The sequence below is a fragment of the Azolla caroliniana genome, unplaced genomic scaffold, assembly GCF_043228905.1.
Source record: "Azolla caroliniana isolate FFs.n. ecotype wild unplaced genomic scaffold, voAzoCaro1.0.p SCAF_17, whole genome shotgun sequence".
Taxonomy (NCBI): domain Eukaryota; kingdom Viridiplantae; phylum Streptophyta; class Polypodiopsida; order Salviniales; family Salviniaceae; genus Azolla; species Azolla caroliniana.
In genome coordinates this window covers 6,749,835-6,762,576 of record NW_028230452.1, presented here as the reverse complement: position 1 = coordinate 6,762,576, position 12,742 = coordinate 6,749,835, and the positions used below count along the sequence as shown (strand labels likewise).

The 12,742-nt window shown below is 40.3% G+C and overlaps 1 protein-coding gene across 1 annotated transcript; it reads left to right on the top strand.

Moving 5' to 3' along the window:
* The first annotated feature begins 1,581 nt into the window (after positions 1–1,581).
* On the top strand, positions 1,582–7,207 carry LOC147853022 (putative protein phosphatase 2C 4). Its single transcript, XM_087332770.1, has 4 exons — positions 1,582–3,891; positions 3,982–4,095; positions 4,287–4,551; positions 6,359–7,207. The coding sequence occupies exons 1-4, from the start codon at positions 1,867–1,869 to the stop codon at positions 6,472–6,474; spliced, it is 2,520 nt and encodes an 839-aa protein (XP_087188896.1). The 5' UTR covers positions 1,582–1,866; the 3' UTR covers positions 6,475–7,207.
* The last annotated feature ends 5,535 nt before the right edge of the window (positions 7,208–12,742 follow it).

The following is a 12,742-nucleotide window of genomic DNA, read 5'->3' as shown; positions in this document are numbered from 1 at the left end:
CATTGGGCAACCTTACCAACTGAGCTACCTCTCTCCTCAAATGATTGCATCTTTATCTTGTGAAATCTTAGAGGTGTATACCAACCATATCGGAACATAGCTCCCATTGAAGAATCTTAGGGCCATCGACCACAAGATGTATGACATTTCAGTCCCATATGCCTATTTGGACATATTAATGCATGTCCTCATCTTCTCTTTCATTTTTTATGATTTTCCAAACTAAGGCTTTAGAAAGACCCTTCAAATTTTGCTAGCATGTCCTAAAATTCAAGGATAGTACAAAGAGATAGTATTGACATTTACCAATACTCTACACAAAGCAAACGGAATAAGTTATAAAGGGCCTTGTAGGAAAAATCATTGATGGGACATGTACTACCGTGCAAGGTCATCAACAATGAAAATTTGTGAGCATGCCTTGGAGTTATAACCAAGGCCTTCTCCATTCCTTGGGAAATCTCGAAGAGCTCATGGGAGGCATCACACTAGCTTTTAAAGGCATGGATAAACATAGCCCATATGGTGGTTGAAGTCTCTAGAGCAAATTCTTTCTCTCTAACAAGTATTTAAGAGCCTCGATCTTTAAAAATGTTCCCAAATCTGTACTTGTGATTGTAGTCGAGGTACCATCACAATAATGGCCCTTCGCCAAACTCATGTTTGTCTCTTTCACCGTGTGTGGCATCATGCCTACCCACTTTAGGTTGCTTCATCAAGTTTTTCCTTTGACCAACATTAGACGTTGTAGATGTGATGCATGTTGTGATATCCTTGAGTGAAAACATCACTATGTGTTTGGATCATTGCACTTATGTTATGCAATTCGAGGATCGGAAAATGGTTGGGATCCTAATGGAGCTTTTGAGGAACGGATCAACCATATTAAAGAATAGGGGACTCTCACATGATTAAGAGTATTGACTTGAACTTGGCTCCCCTAGATAACCACAAAAGCCACTTGTGTATGTCAACGATGGTAAGGAGTAAACTTGAGGTCAAGCAAAAAGGAATTACATGAGAGGGAGGGAGAGAAAGCTGAAGGACTCAGGAATAGGCAAAGCTCGAGAGCAACGCGGAAGAATGAATAAACTTAGCACCTGCTCCACAAATGTGAGTGAGAGGTCTTGAGAAGATGATGACGATGGACAAGGTCGTGATGTCTGTCCTCCGGCCGATTGGTTCCGTTACTTGGACGGGCGAAGAAGATTTGGGACTGTGTTGGAGGTCCGAATGACTCGGTCAGTCTCTCTCTCTCTCTCTCTCTTGGGGGACATATTCACACATTTTTACATACATACCTAATTCCTTCTTCATTTTCATCTCTTTCTCTCTCTCTCTCTCTGTTTTATGTCTCTGTCTCTCTCTGTTCCTTTGGTCTTGTCTGGACCCAGCGAGCGCGACCAATGTCTTCCACAAGACCGAGAGAGAGAGAGAGAGAGAGACACACACACACACACACACACACACACACACACACACACACACACACACACAGAGGCAGAGACTTAGTTAGAGAAGTGAAGAAGAAAGGAGGTGGAGGAGCAGCAGGGCCGCAAACATAAGAAGGAACAGGGGAGGTGAAGCGGAAGAAGAAGAAGAAGAAGAAGAAGAAGAAGAAAGAACAGAACAGCAGCAACGCACCCACAGAGCGAGCCAGAGAAGGAGCGGTAGGTAAATTTAATCTCCATCCATATGCTTATCCTCCTCTTCCGGCTGCTCTGTCTCTTTCTCTTCCCTCCTTGATCATTGTCATCACTCCTTATCATCTCACCTCTCCCTTCTCAAACAGAGAGAGGGAAAGAGAGAGAGAGAAGGAGAGGGGGAGAGATCGACCTATACATACATACATACATACAATGTGCGATGGGGAATCAAGTCTCCCACTGCTTCGTCCCCGACAATGACAACCACAATGTTTTCTCCTACGAGCCCCCTCCACCTCTGGATGAAGGATTGGGCCACTCATTCTACTATGCTCGCCCGCCTTGCCCAATTCCTGGCCACACTTTGTCCACCCTATCCACATCGAATCCTGCAGACATCTCCGGTGGCGGTGCTTTCAAATCCATCTCGGGTGCTTCAGTCAGCGCAAACACATCCACTCCCCTGACCATAGTGTTGGGGCATGAGAGATTCCAGACCTTCGCAAATGTTCCCGAGGATTGCCATGCTGCCTTTGAAAGCACACCTTCCTTCGCCTCCTTACCCCTACAACCTGTCCCCAGGGGAGGTGGGGTCTCTATCTCAGGACCCATCACGGGAGCTTCTTCCACCCATTTGGCTGGCTCCGATGATTATCATCAACGAGGCTTTATGTCCGGCCCCCTCTTGCCTGGCCATTTGGAAAGAGGCTTTTTGTCTGGCCCTTTGGAGAGAGGGTTCTTGTCTGGCCCCTTGGAACGAGCTTCCTTATCTGGTCCTATAGATAATCAAACTACTACCTTTACTGCCCATTTCTCCGCTCCTCTTGCTGATCATTACCACCACCCCCAACGACATCCCAGAGGGAGACGAACAATCTCTCACTTGCTTGATTCTGTCCGGAAACCGATAAGAGGTTCTCTCACTAGAACAATCTCTTCCACTCTTGCTCGCACCCGGCGATCCCTTGTTGCTCCGGTTAGGCACTTTGTTGGGCCTTGTCGGCACAATGGAACAAAAGAAGAAAATACTACTATATACGAAACCCCTTATGAGCTTCGATCTGCATGCTCAGATAATACCGATCCTCTTGAGTTTCATAACATTCAATGGGCGCAAGGAAAGGCTGGTGAAGATCGCGCCCATGTGGTTGTGTCTGAGGATCATCGGTGGCTTTTCGTTGGTATCTATGATGGATTCAATGGCCCGGATGCACCCGATTTTCTCATGAGGAATCTGTACAGCACAGTGTACAAGGAGCTACAAGGGATTCTATGGGATTCCTCCAGGGAAGGTTCTGATCAAATTGACCCCGAGGATGAGATCAAAGAGAGGAAATTTTCTGAGAACAGGGAAGCAAATGTAAATACAAATAACTCTGAATGTGACGATGTGCATCCTGAAATCCACCCACTAGGAGAGATCAATAATGTTGTTCTTACTCGAAATCGAACTTTGAGGGAATTGCTTGCTGATGCAAATGTCGAGGCTATTGTGAAGCCGAGTGGTGCAAGCATAAAACGTGAAAGCAAGGCATCCAATATACTCAATGTATCTATACAGAATTCGGAGGCAGGTTTTATGAGAACAGGTATGCGTCAGAAGGAAACACCGACTTCTCGTGACAATGCTGGGGTCAAGAATATAAATAACAGTGACTTGGTTAAGAATGACAGTAGACAGGAAAGGGTTTCCACAACAGGGAGTGGAAAATCTTGTTCGATCCCAAAGTTCATGAACAGAAAAAGTCAAAACCAAGAGGGTCATAAAAAGTTTCATCTGAATAGAGGCGAATCTCTAGTAGAGGGCAAGGAACTCACAAAGGATACGGACCATGATTCTGTGCTTAGAGCTTTGGCCCGAGCACTTGAACTAACAGAAGAATCATACTTGGCTATGACGGATCATGCTTTGGAGGAGAATCCGGAGCTTGCTTTGATGGGTTCATGTATTTTAGTTGCATTAATGAAAGATAAAGATGTGTATGTACTAAATGTAGGTGATAGCCGAGCGATTGTTGCTCAAGAAAGAAATGAACAACCTTTGCTGTCTTCTATCTATGGTGATACAAATAAAAGGTGCTGTGGGCGAGACAACCACAGTAGACAAGATCTAGAACGCATTTCAGAAGAGAGTCCGGTGGGAACTTGTGCGTCGGGATTTGTGACAACTTTTGGCCCTTCCCTATTCAATTCTTCATTAGATGCTGTGCAGCTCTCAATAGATCATAGCACAAGTATTGAAGAGGTGAGTTTCTTTTCTTGATTCAAAACTTTTGATGTGATCTCAGCTCAACAAATTAGTGATTTTGCTGGGATTGTATAATTTCTCTGATAGGAAGTTTGTCGAATCAAAGCTGAGCATCCTGATGATGACACATGTATTCTCAATGATCGTGTGAAGGGGACATTGAAAGTGACTCGAGCCTTTGGTGCTGGTTTCTTGAAGAAGGTGCTTATGTGTTTGGTCATAATATACCATTTTGTACATGCTTGTTTGTGTAATAACAAACTATATTTTTATATCAAACATTGAAATAATTTCTTGGATTTAAATGATTATTAACCGCTATGTTCATCATTTAAACATTCCTAGGGGGCATGAATGCATAGTGCTAATATTTGTTTATGTAAATTGTGCAGCCAAGGTGGAATAGTGCAATATTGGAAATGTTTCAGATCGAGTACGTTGGGTCCTCTCCATATGTTAATTGCACACCTGCATTGCACCATCACAGACTTGGTCCGAAGGATCGGTTTTTGATATTGTCCTCAGATGGTCTCTATCAATACTTTAGCAACCAAGAAGTAGTGTCATATGTAGAATGGTTTATGGAGAAATTCCCAGAAGGAGATCCTGCTCAATATCTCATTGAGGAACTTCTGTTTCGTGCTGCTAAGAAAGCTGGTAAGGATCTCTTCTCCTTTCTCTAAATTGTGTTTTCTTCTGGACAAGCAACATTGAAGCAATCTAGTTTTATAAACCTTACTCTATGAACGTGTAATTCAAAGATGATTCACACATAAAGCATATTGAGATTTAATTTCTTGAAAAATGGTTGCATCTTAGCTTGAATACAAGGTAGAAAGATACAAATTGTGGTGATAAACTGTAAACTAGACAACAGGGTCAGAAGAAAAACATCAATATCTAGACGACATATCATATGCTTATAGATCTGAATAGGTACAATAACTCTTTGAGTCAGAAAGATGAAAAGGCCATAGAATTAATAAAAGTGGACAACATGTGCCTGGGAGAGAGAATTAATGTACTCAGAAGATAAAATTGTGAAGATGTGCATGGAAGGCAGAGAAAAAAAAGCATATAAAATTATAACACTTTATGTTGTAGAGGCTGGGTAATTCCAAAAAAAAGCAGATTTGCTTTTCCTTTTGCTAAAGGTAGAGTTTCTACCTTGAGGAAGATGTTTTGGTGATACAAGATTTGAGGTACCACTTGCATTTAACAATCATGAACAACCTGGGATAATATAATGAAATACCTTTGAGCATGAGATTTGAGATTGATCTGTGTATCGTGTTAAGTCTTCTCCACTCCTGCTGTTTTGATTCTATCACCCGATAGGAACTCAAGAGTTGTTTGGTGGCGGGCCTTTATAAGGGCAGTTAGGTGGGTATAGGTTACCAACTAACTCCCTTAAATGAGGCCAAATTTAATTGGATTAGGATCTTATGTGAGCAAATTCTATCGACAGCAAATACAATTCATTAGCTGGCAGTTGTAGCACCTTACTCTTGGTCTGTAAATGCCCTCTTACAATCTTGTCCGCTGATCTCCCACTCTCTGGAGGGCCTGCGAAAGCATGCAGATTCTCTCTAAATGCATTTTGTAAGAAGAGATCTCGCTGTGAACCTTGTCAAATTAGTTCAAACAATGATATCCAATACAACTCATTTTGTGGATGAATTGGACCAGATCATTGATTATCTTCTTTTTGCTATGGGAAAATCTTCATGGCTACTATGGTTTTTGGTTGATTTTGCGGTTGCTCAATGCAATTCTGTAATTTTCAGTCAGTTTTTCTTCGATGTTTTGCATCACAAGATAATGCCTCTTTTATCATTTTGCAATTATAAGCATAGCTCGCACAGTCTCTCCATAACACTATACATCCATGCATGATAAAATATTAGATGTAGGAGCAATATCTATACAGCATTTATGTGGTATGCGGAGGCAAAGCTGCATTTGCATGCTACATGGGAGACAAAACAAGGATACTGATGCAACTTACAGAATCATAGTTGGATACTGGGATTTAAAGCATTTTTTCAATCACATATGATTTGTTTTTGCTTGTCAGAGTAAAATAAAACAAAACTTGTGATTTTTGCGCTGATGATGATTGCGCTTCTTTGCAAAAGGAACCATGGTTTAAATGTATTATTAAATACAATTCAAATGTGATAGGCATTCTTGAATTTGGTGTAGTTGAATGTTTTTTTTCATGTCTTTTTTTAGCCCTCATGTTATGTCATTCTTGAACGGTAGATATAGAAGCAGCAGTAATTTTCGAAAAAGACTCAAATTGCTCTTATATATATCAGCAGCTTGATATAGAAAGATATGAACGATTTATACTCTTGCCGGCTATCTTTATGTAATGTCTAATAGAAGATTGTTAAAAGCAAGTCAATAGGAAGTTTCCTTTGGTAACAAAGATGTCTAACCACTGTGTATGAATGTGTAGGAATGGATTTCCATGAGTTGTTGGATATTCCTCAAGGTGACAGGCGAAAGTATCACGATGATGTTTCCCTGATGGTTATTGCTATAGATGGAAGAATATGGAGGTCTTCTGGCTGATGCAATAACGAAATTACAAGTGCATTCCATAATCCATTATGACAAGTTGAATTTGAAAAGTGGAATAGTGGATTCATTCTTTTTCCAGAATGGAAAATGGAAAAGAAAAGGGTTACCTTCTCGCAGGGGGCTCAAATCACCACTCACATGAGATTTTATATGACATTCATGATCCTCTTGATCATATATGTCAAATGTTAAACATGTATAAGAAAATCAAGTATCCATTCAAAGTTTCCGCTCAAGAGATAAGTAGTATCATTGTCATCATCATTCGTCAATCAATTCAATGTTTCGAAAAGCAGTCTTTTATTTCTGATGCATACAAAACCAGGATCCAAAGTTTCCACTGAAGAGGTTAGTGGTATCGTCATTGGCATCGTCATCCATCAATCAATTCAATGTTTCAAAAAGCAGTGTTTTGTTTCACAATGCACATATATCTGGGATCAGCTTCTTGCTATTCGTTTGTTGAGTGGGCGCATATTTATGGAAGGCCATTTCTTTTTAACAATTATTCCCCACTTTTGGAGCAAACAAAACAAAGCTTTACATTACTTTGTAAATTTCTTTCCTTTTTCCCATTCTTCTAAGCATGCAAACATCACCTGATGTGCAAGTAGCATGTTTAGGGTTTAGTGGTCATGAAGTGAAATGACACAAGCACATGATATAAGAAAGTGAAAATTATAAGATTTGTCTGTGAGCTTGCCGTGATCCTAGATTCATTAAAGAAGGAATGCACAATCTCTCTTCAACAAAACCTGTAAAAGACATCAGAATTCTAACTACAACAGTTATAAAATGTGTTATTTAATACTTCAATTTGAACAACCACTTATGTATAACATAGAGAAGATTGATAAATCATATCAAAACATCATTTTGTCTGCTTGAAATTTCTGGATGCAGCAACTTGCCATGTCTTTGAAAAGAGAGTATTACAGATGATGTCTGTCTTTAGTTGTTAATGACTGATATGGACGTCTTATGTTAGTAGAAACATGTGTAAAAAAACTCATGCTGTATATATAACTAGAATATTTGTTTTTTAGATGCTGACCATCGAATCAAAACATTGTTTTGCCTAGAAAGATGAAAAATCTGAAGATTTCTCTGAAAAGATTAGTCTTTTTTATGAAAGATTTGAAGGACATTGTCCTATGGTGCCTTTGCCTATTACAAATATTTGAGATTGTACAGATGTACTTTGTGTAATTCTGATAATAGTGTCTATATTTGCTTTCTTTCTTTCTTTGTGTGAAGCAAACCAAGCCCAAGCCCAAGCCCAAGCCCAAGCCCAGCCCCAGGTCTAACCCTAGGCCTAACCCTAACCCTAAGCGTAACCCTATCTGTTCTTTCTTCTAAAAATTATTTCTTTCTTTATGTGATAAGCTAAATGTGCACTGAATGTGTCCTCAAGTTGACTTGTTATGAACATACATTAAGTGTGTTGAATGTCATATTAGTTCACAATGAACATTCCATACATTATTACATTGGGCCTTGGTGGTGAAACATGAGCAAGGGTTCTCAATGAACTGCATTGTATTTGCTATCGCAATTTCTACAATCTCAATCAAGTCGGTCACAAGCCCAGACTTTAGTGTCGCTTAAGTTTTCTATGTGAGTGTAAGGAACTCGAACATTCTAATGTTATTGTTGCAAATTCTTAATTACAAAATAACTTTTGGTGGTTTAGCATTTACTATTGGTTGTCTCCAACATTTGTAAATAAGGTTTTAACAAAATATCTTCTTGTTAATGCACTATGTCTAACTCAAGCTCCATTAGAAGTTAATTGCCAAACTTTTGCCTCTATTGGTAGATACGACAACTAGAATTTTGGCTTTAGTTGATGAGAGGTCAAGTTACTTCTTTGATTTCATTGAGTTAGCTTCCTTTGCAAAATTAAACATATAAATATAAGTTGAGTTTGGTGTGACCACATCACCATTTCTATCAAAGATGAATCATCCTTTGATTTGAAGTGGGGTAACTTGCCATGAATGCAAGATCACGCCGGGATCAATAAACCAAGCAATGTAGGGTACCAAAAATCAGACAATATGGTATATTTTGCATTTGTTGATTTTCAATGTTTGTTTTGATTGGCATGTATTTTATGGGAAGTTGTTGTTTGGGGAATATAGATGTATTAAACTAGGCAAAACCTTTTCTATGTTGTATTTGTTCATTATTTAATGGGTACATTTTTGCTAGTGCACAAATACTCAAGCAATAACGACTTATTTGAATAGTTGACATGCTTTGCTCTCACGTTGAAGATTTAGAGACTAGATAGGTATTACTCATACTATGGAAAGAGATAGAATAAAGTAGGCATGTTATGTAACTCCCACAACTTTCATTTTACAATGAAGACAACATTAGCCGAATAACAATTGACTTACCAATATGTCGCCAAAGAACTAGTGATTGGGCATCGTTCGGGGATTGTAGAAGCTCGACCCACCATCCATGAGTAAATCTCAATCTCTAACTATTTTTTGACTTCCCTCGATGAAGAGATAATAACATACCCCTATTGTTAAGCTTGAGGGAGAAGCTTAGTAGAGCCAAAGGAGGGAGCTAATTAATGTCCACAATCCCTAATCGGACATAACTGTAATTTGTAAGAATGGGAAGGAAGTATAAAAAAGTGAATGTATAAACTTTTAAGTGCGATCCCCCAAATAGGAGACACTACCACAATAGAGAGTATTCTCCGAATTGTCGGGAAGTTCGTGAAATGGGCACATGACCTTCAAACAGTAAATTGGGCTCAGAGTTTGCACATCTAAGTACAATGGTGGCGGGAATGACCCAAGGTATTCATGACCTTTGTTTGATAGGACCTTATTTATGCGATATTTATCTACAAAGTTCTGAATCGCCCCACCTCCACCACCATTTAGTTCTTGCCAAGATCAATACGGCATAGTACGAGTGCCTCGCATGGAAGATGACAATGAAACAACCATGATCCAAATTCCTGAACAAGAGTCTATCAACCAAGTCCATCAAGGACAAAGGAAATGGCTGATAGCAAACAAACCACTGCCTCGTCACTCACATGGCTACCACACCAAAAGAAGACATTACCAACCAAAAGAAAAGCTTTCTAGCATGTAAGTTCAGCCCCAATGAACTCTCTAATCTTGAGTGCTACCTTGTTGTTCTTCTCCCCACCACACATGTTGCAGGGACCCAATCATTAGTAGTTGTGCTTTAGAAGGAGCCATACACACTCACGACATGTCCACCACACAAGCTTGACTGATGCAAAAAAACCCACCCACTTAGAAGAAAACTGTGAATCACCTATGGTGACCACACATCGAAGACCACAACTCAAAGTGGTCCTCCTAGAGGATAGTGATGGGAGTCCTACACAACAGAAAAAATAAGAAAGTGCACCAAAGGTTGGCCCCCCATCCAAATCTATACCACCTCCTCTTACCCAAAGCCAAGAAAGAACCCAACAATGAGCCAGAGGAAACCTTGGTGAGGCAACCTCGACACATTCAATGGAATCAGAATCTTGCCCTAGACATGATTTTGATCGAGGCACCAGCCACACTGTCGCGAAAATCTGCAAGTAAGTGCAAATTGTGAGGTGGAACCGCCAGGGTTCTTGACCAAAATGAATCCAAGTCACAAGACGAATCTACACACAAGAGGAAAGCTCACACACAATGCACGAATGTTCAAATGCCTTTGTGAAAAGGAGAGGTGCATGGGCAAGCCCGAATCAACCCCAAGTCATGAGGCAGAACCACCAAGGTTCTCGACCAAAAGGAATCCAAGTCACAAGATGAATCTACACACAAGAGGAAGGCTTACACAATGCACGAATGTTCAAACGCCTTTGTGAAAAGGAGAGGTGCATGGGCAAGCCCAAATCTACCCCAAGTCACACGACAAATGAACAAACGAGAGGGAGGCTTACACACAAGACATGGATGTTCGAACACCTTTATGAAAAGGGGAGGAAATGGGCAAGCCCAAATTGCTCCCCAAGTCACAAGACAAACGAACACACAAGAGGGAGGCTTACACACAAGAGATGAATGTTCAAACACCTTTGTGAAATGGAGAGGTGCATGGGCAAGTCTGAATCGATCCCCAATTCACAAGACAAACAAACACATCAAAGGGATGCTTACACACAAGATATGAATACTTGAATGCCTTCATGAAAAGCGGAGGAGCATGGGCAAGCTGTAATCGCTCGCCAAGTCAGAAGACATTTTTACGAACACACGAGAGGAAGACTTACACACAAGATATGAATTTTCGAATGCCTTTGTGGGAAGGAGGAGCATGGTGTTGTAAGCGTCCGTCAAATGTGGAAAAAAACCAACACTCTTAAAGATGAAGATCTTCTGGTTGATGGTGAACAAGGTAAGGAAGAACATATTGACAAGAGAAGCAAAGGCAATTGTAGTTGCAAACAAGATCAAGATCCAAGTGTAGAGAGAGAGAGAGAGAGAGAGAGAGAGAGAGATCTTTAACAATAAGAATTACACCTGAATAAAATCCACCGGTGACACCCGCATAACAGACATGATACCCATTATGCTGAATAAAAGACCTAGACTTAACATGGTCCTTATGCTCTATTGCACACAATATATCCCATTGCCCCTCGAAAACATTTTTCCACATACCAAACTTCTTAGAAGGAGAACAAACACCCCTTACATTCCATGTGACTATCTTCATCAACACTAATTAGGTTACTTCTTCAGAACTTGATCGCGTTCCCGTTGAGCTAATATCTCTGGGATATCTCCAAAATAATCACTTAAAACTGCAAAAGCATTTTGTATAGATGGTAGCTGGTTATTGACCAATGCCTCTATGACTCTTGAATTACCTCCTTTCCAACGTTGGTTCTCTAATGGGGAAATGAGTTTTTACTAGTTTTATCAAATCTAAGGTTAAAAGGTCTTGATCCTTCATTTGATTGATACTGAAACCTCAGCCAAGGTTTTGATTTTCGTTGAGATTGATTGGAAACCACCTTTGATAACCCCATAGGATTGCTAGATGAACCTATGAGTTCCTGTCTTTGTTGTAATGGAACATTCTTCTTATGATATCGTGAGAACCTTCCATTAGCACCAACCTTGGTCCAAGGTCTTTCCTCTGTTTCAGACTCTTCTAGCACTTCTTCTACAACGCGTTTACCTTTTTGCTCCGAAGGCACTATAATGTTTTCTTTACCTATATTTACCTATAGTGAGATACCTTGCAACCAGTGGTGGTTCAAAGTGATATACATGGTCGGTACATGGTGGTTGAGATAAATTATGAAGGGCAAAGGATTTGGATTGTTGGTATTTATGTACCAAATGAAGTCTCTACAACTTCCTCGTCATCGAGGTAATTCGGACTCCGGCCGTAATTCGGACTCTCTAATGGGGAAATGAGTTTTTACCAGTTTTATCAAATCTAAGGTTAAAAGGTCTTGATCCTTCATTTGATTGATACTGAAACCTCAGCCAAGGTTTTGATTTTCGTTGAGATTGATTGGAAACCACCTTTGATAACCCCATAGGATTGCTAGATGAACCTATGAGTTCCTGTCTTTGTTGTAATGGAACATTCTTCTTATGATATCGTGAGAACCTTCCATTAGCACCAACCTTGGTCCAAGGTCTTTCCTCTGTTTCAGACTCTTCTAGCACTTCTTCTACAACGCCTTTACCTTTTTGCTCCGAAGGCACTATAATGTTTTCTTTACCTATATTTACCTATAGTGAGATACCTTGCAACCAGTGGTGGTTCAAAGTGATATACATGGTCGGTACATAGTGGTTGAGATAAATTATGAAGGGCAAATGATTTGGATTGTTGGTATTTATGTACCAAATGAAGTCTCTACAACTTCCTCGTCATCGAGGTAATTCGGACTCCGGCCGGAATCATGATCTCTTAACGGCACTACATCCTCAACTTGTTATACAAGTTTGGTATACTGAGTGCAAATCCGCGGCAACCCCGCTTGATCGCAATCTCAAACTAGATGCAAACTCCGGCACCAAAACGTGTGAGCCGACTCAATATCGGTAACTCATCGGGAGTCTCTTTTACGTCACGATCACTCGACCCGATCTCAGTTATCCGGTCGGTCTCCTTAGTCAATTCACAACCTTTTCGGCTAATGTCGACCTCTTCCGTGGAGGTTCATTTTCAGTTTTCTTGTAGTCAGACTTGCTCCGATCTGATGCGGCACTACCGAAGTTGTATTCCGGCATTT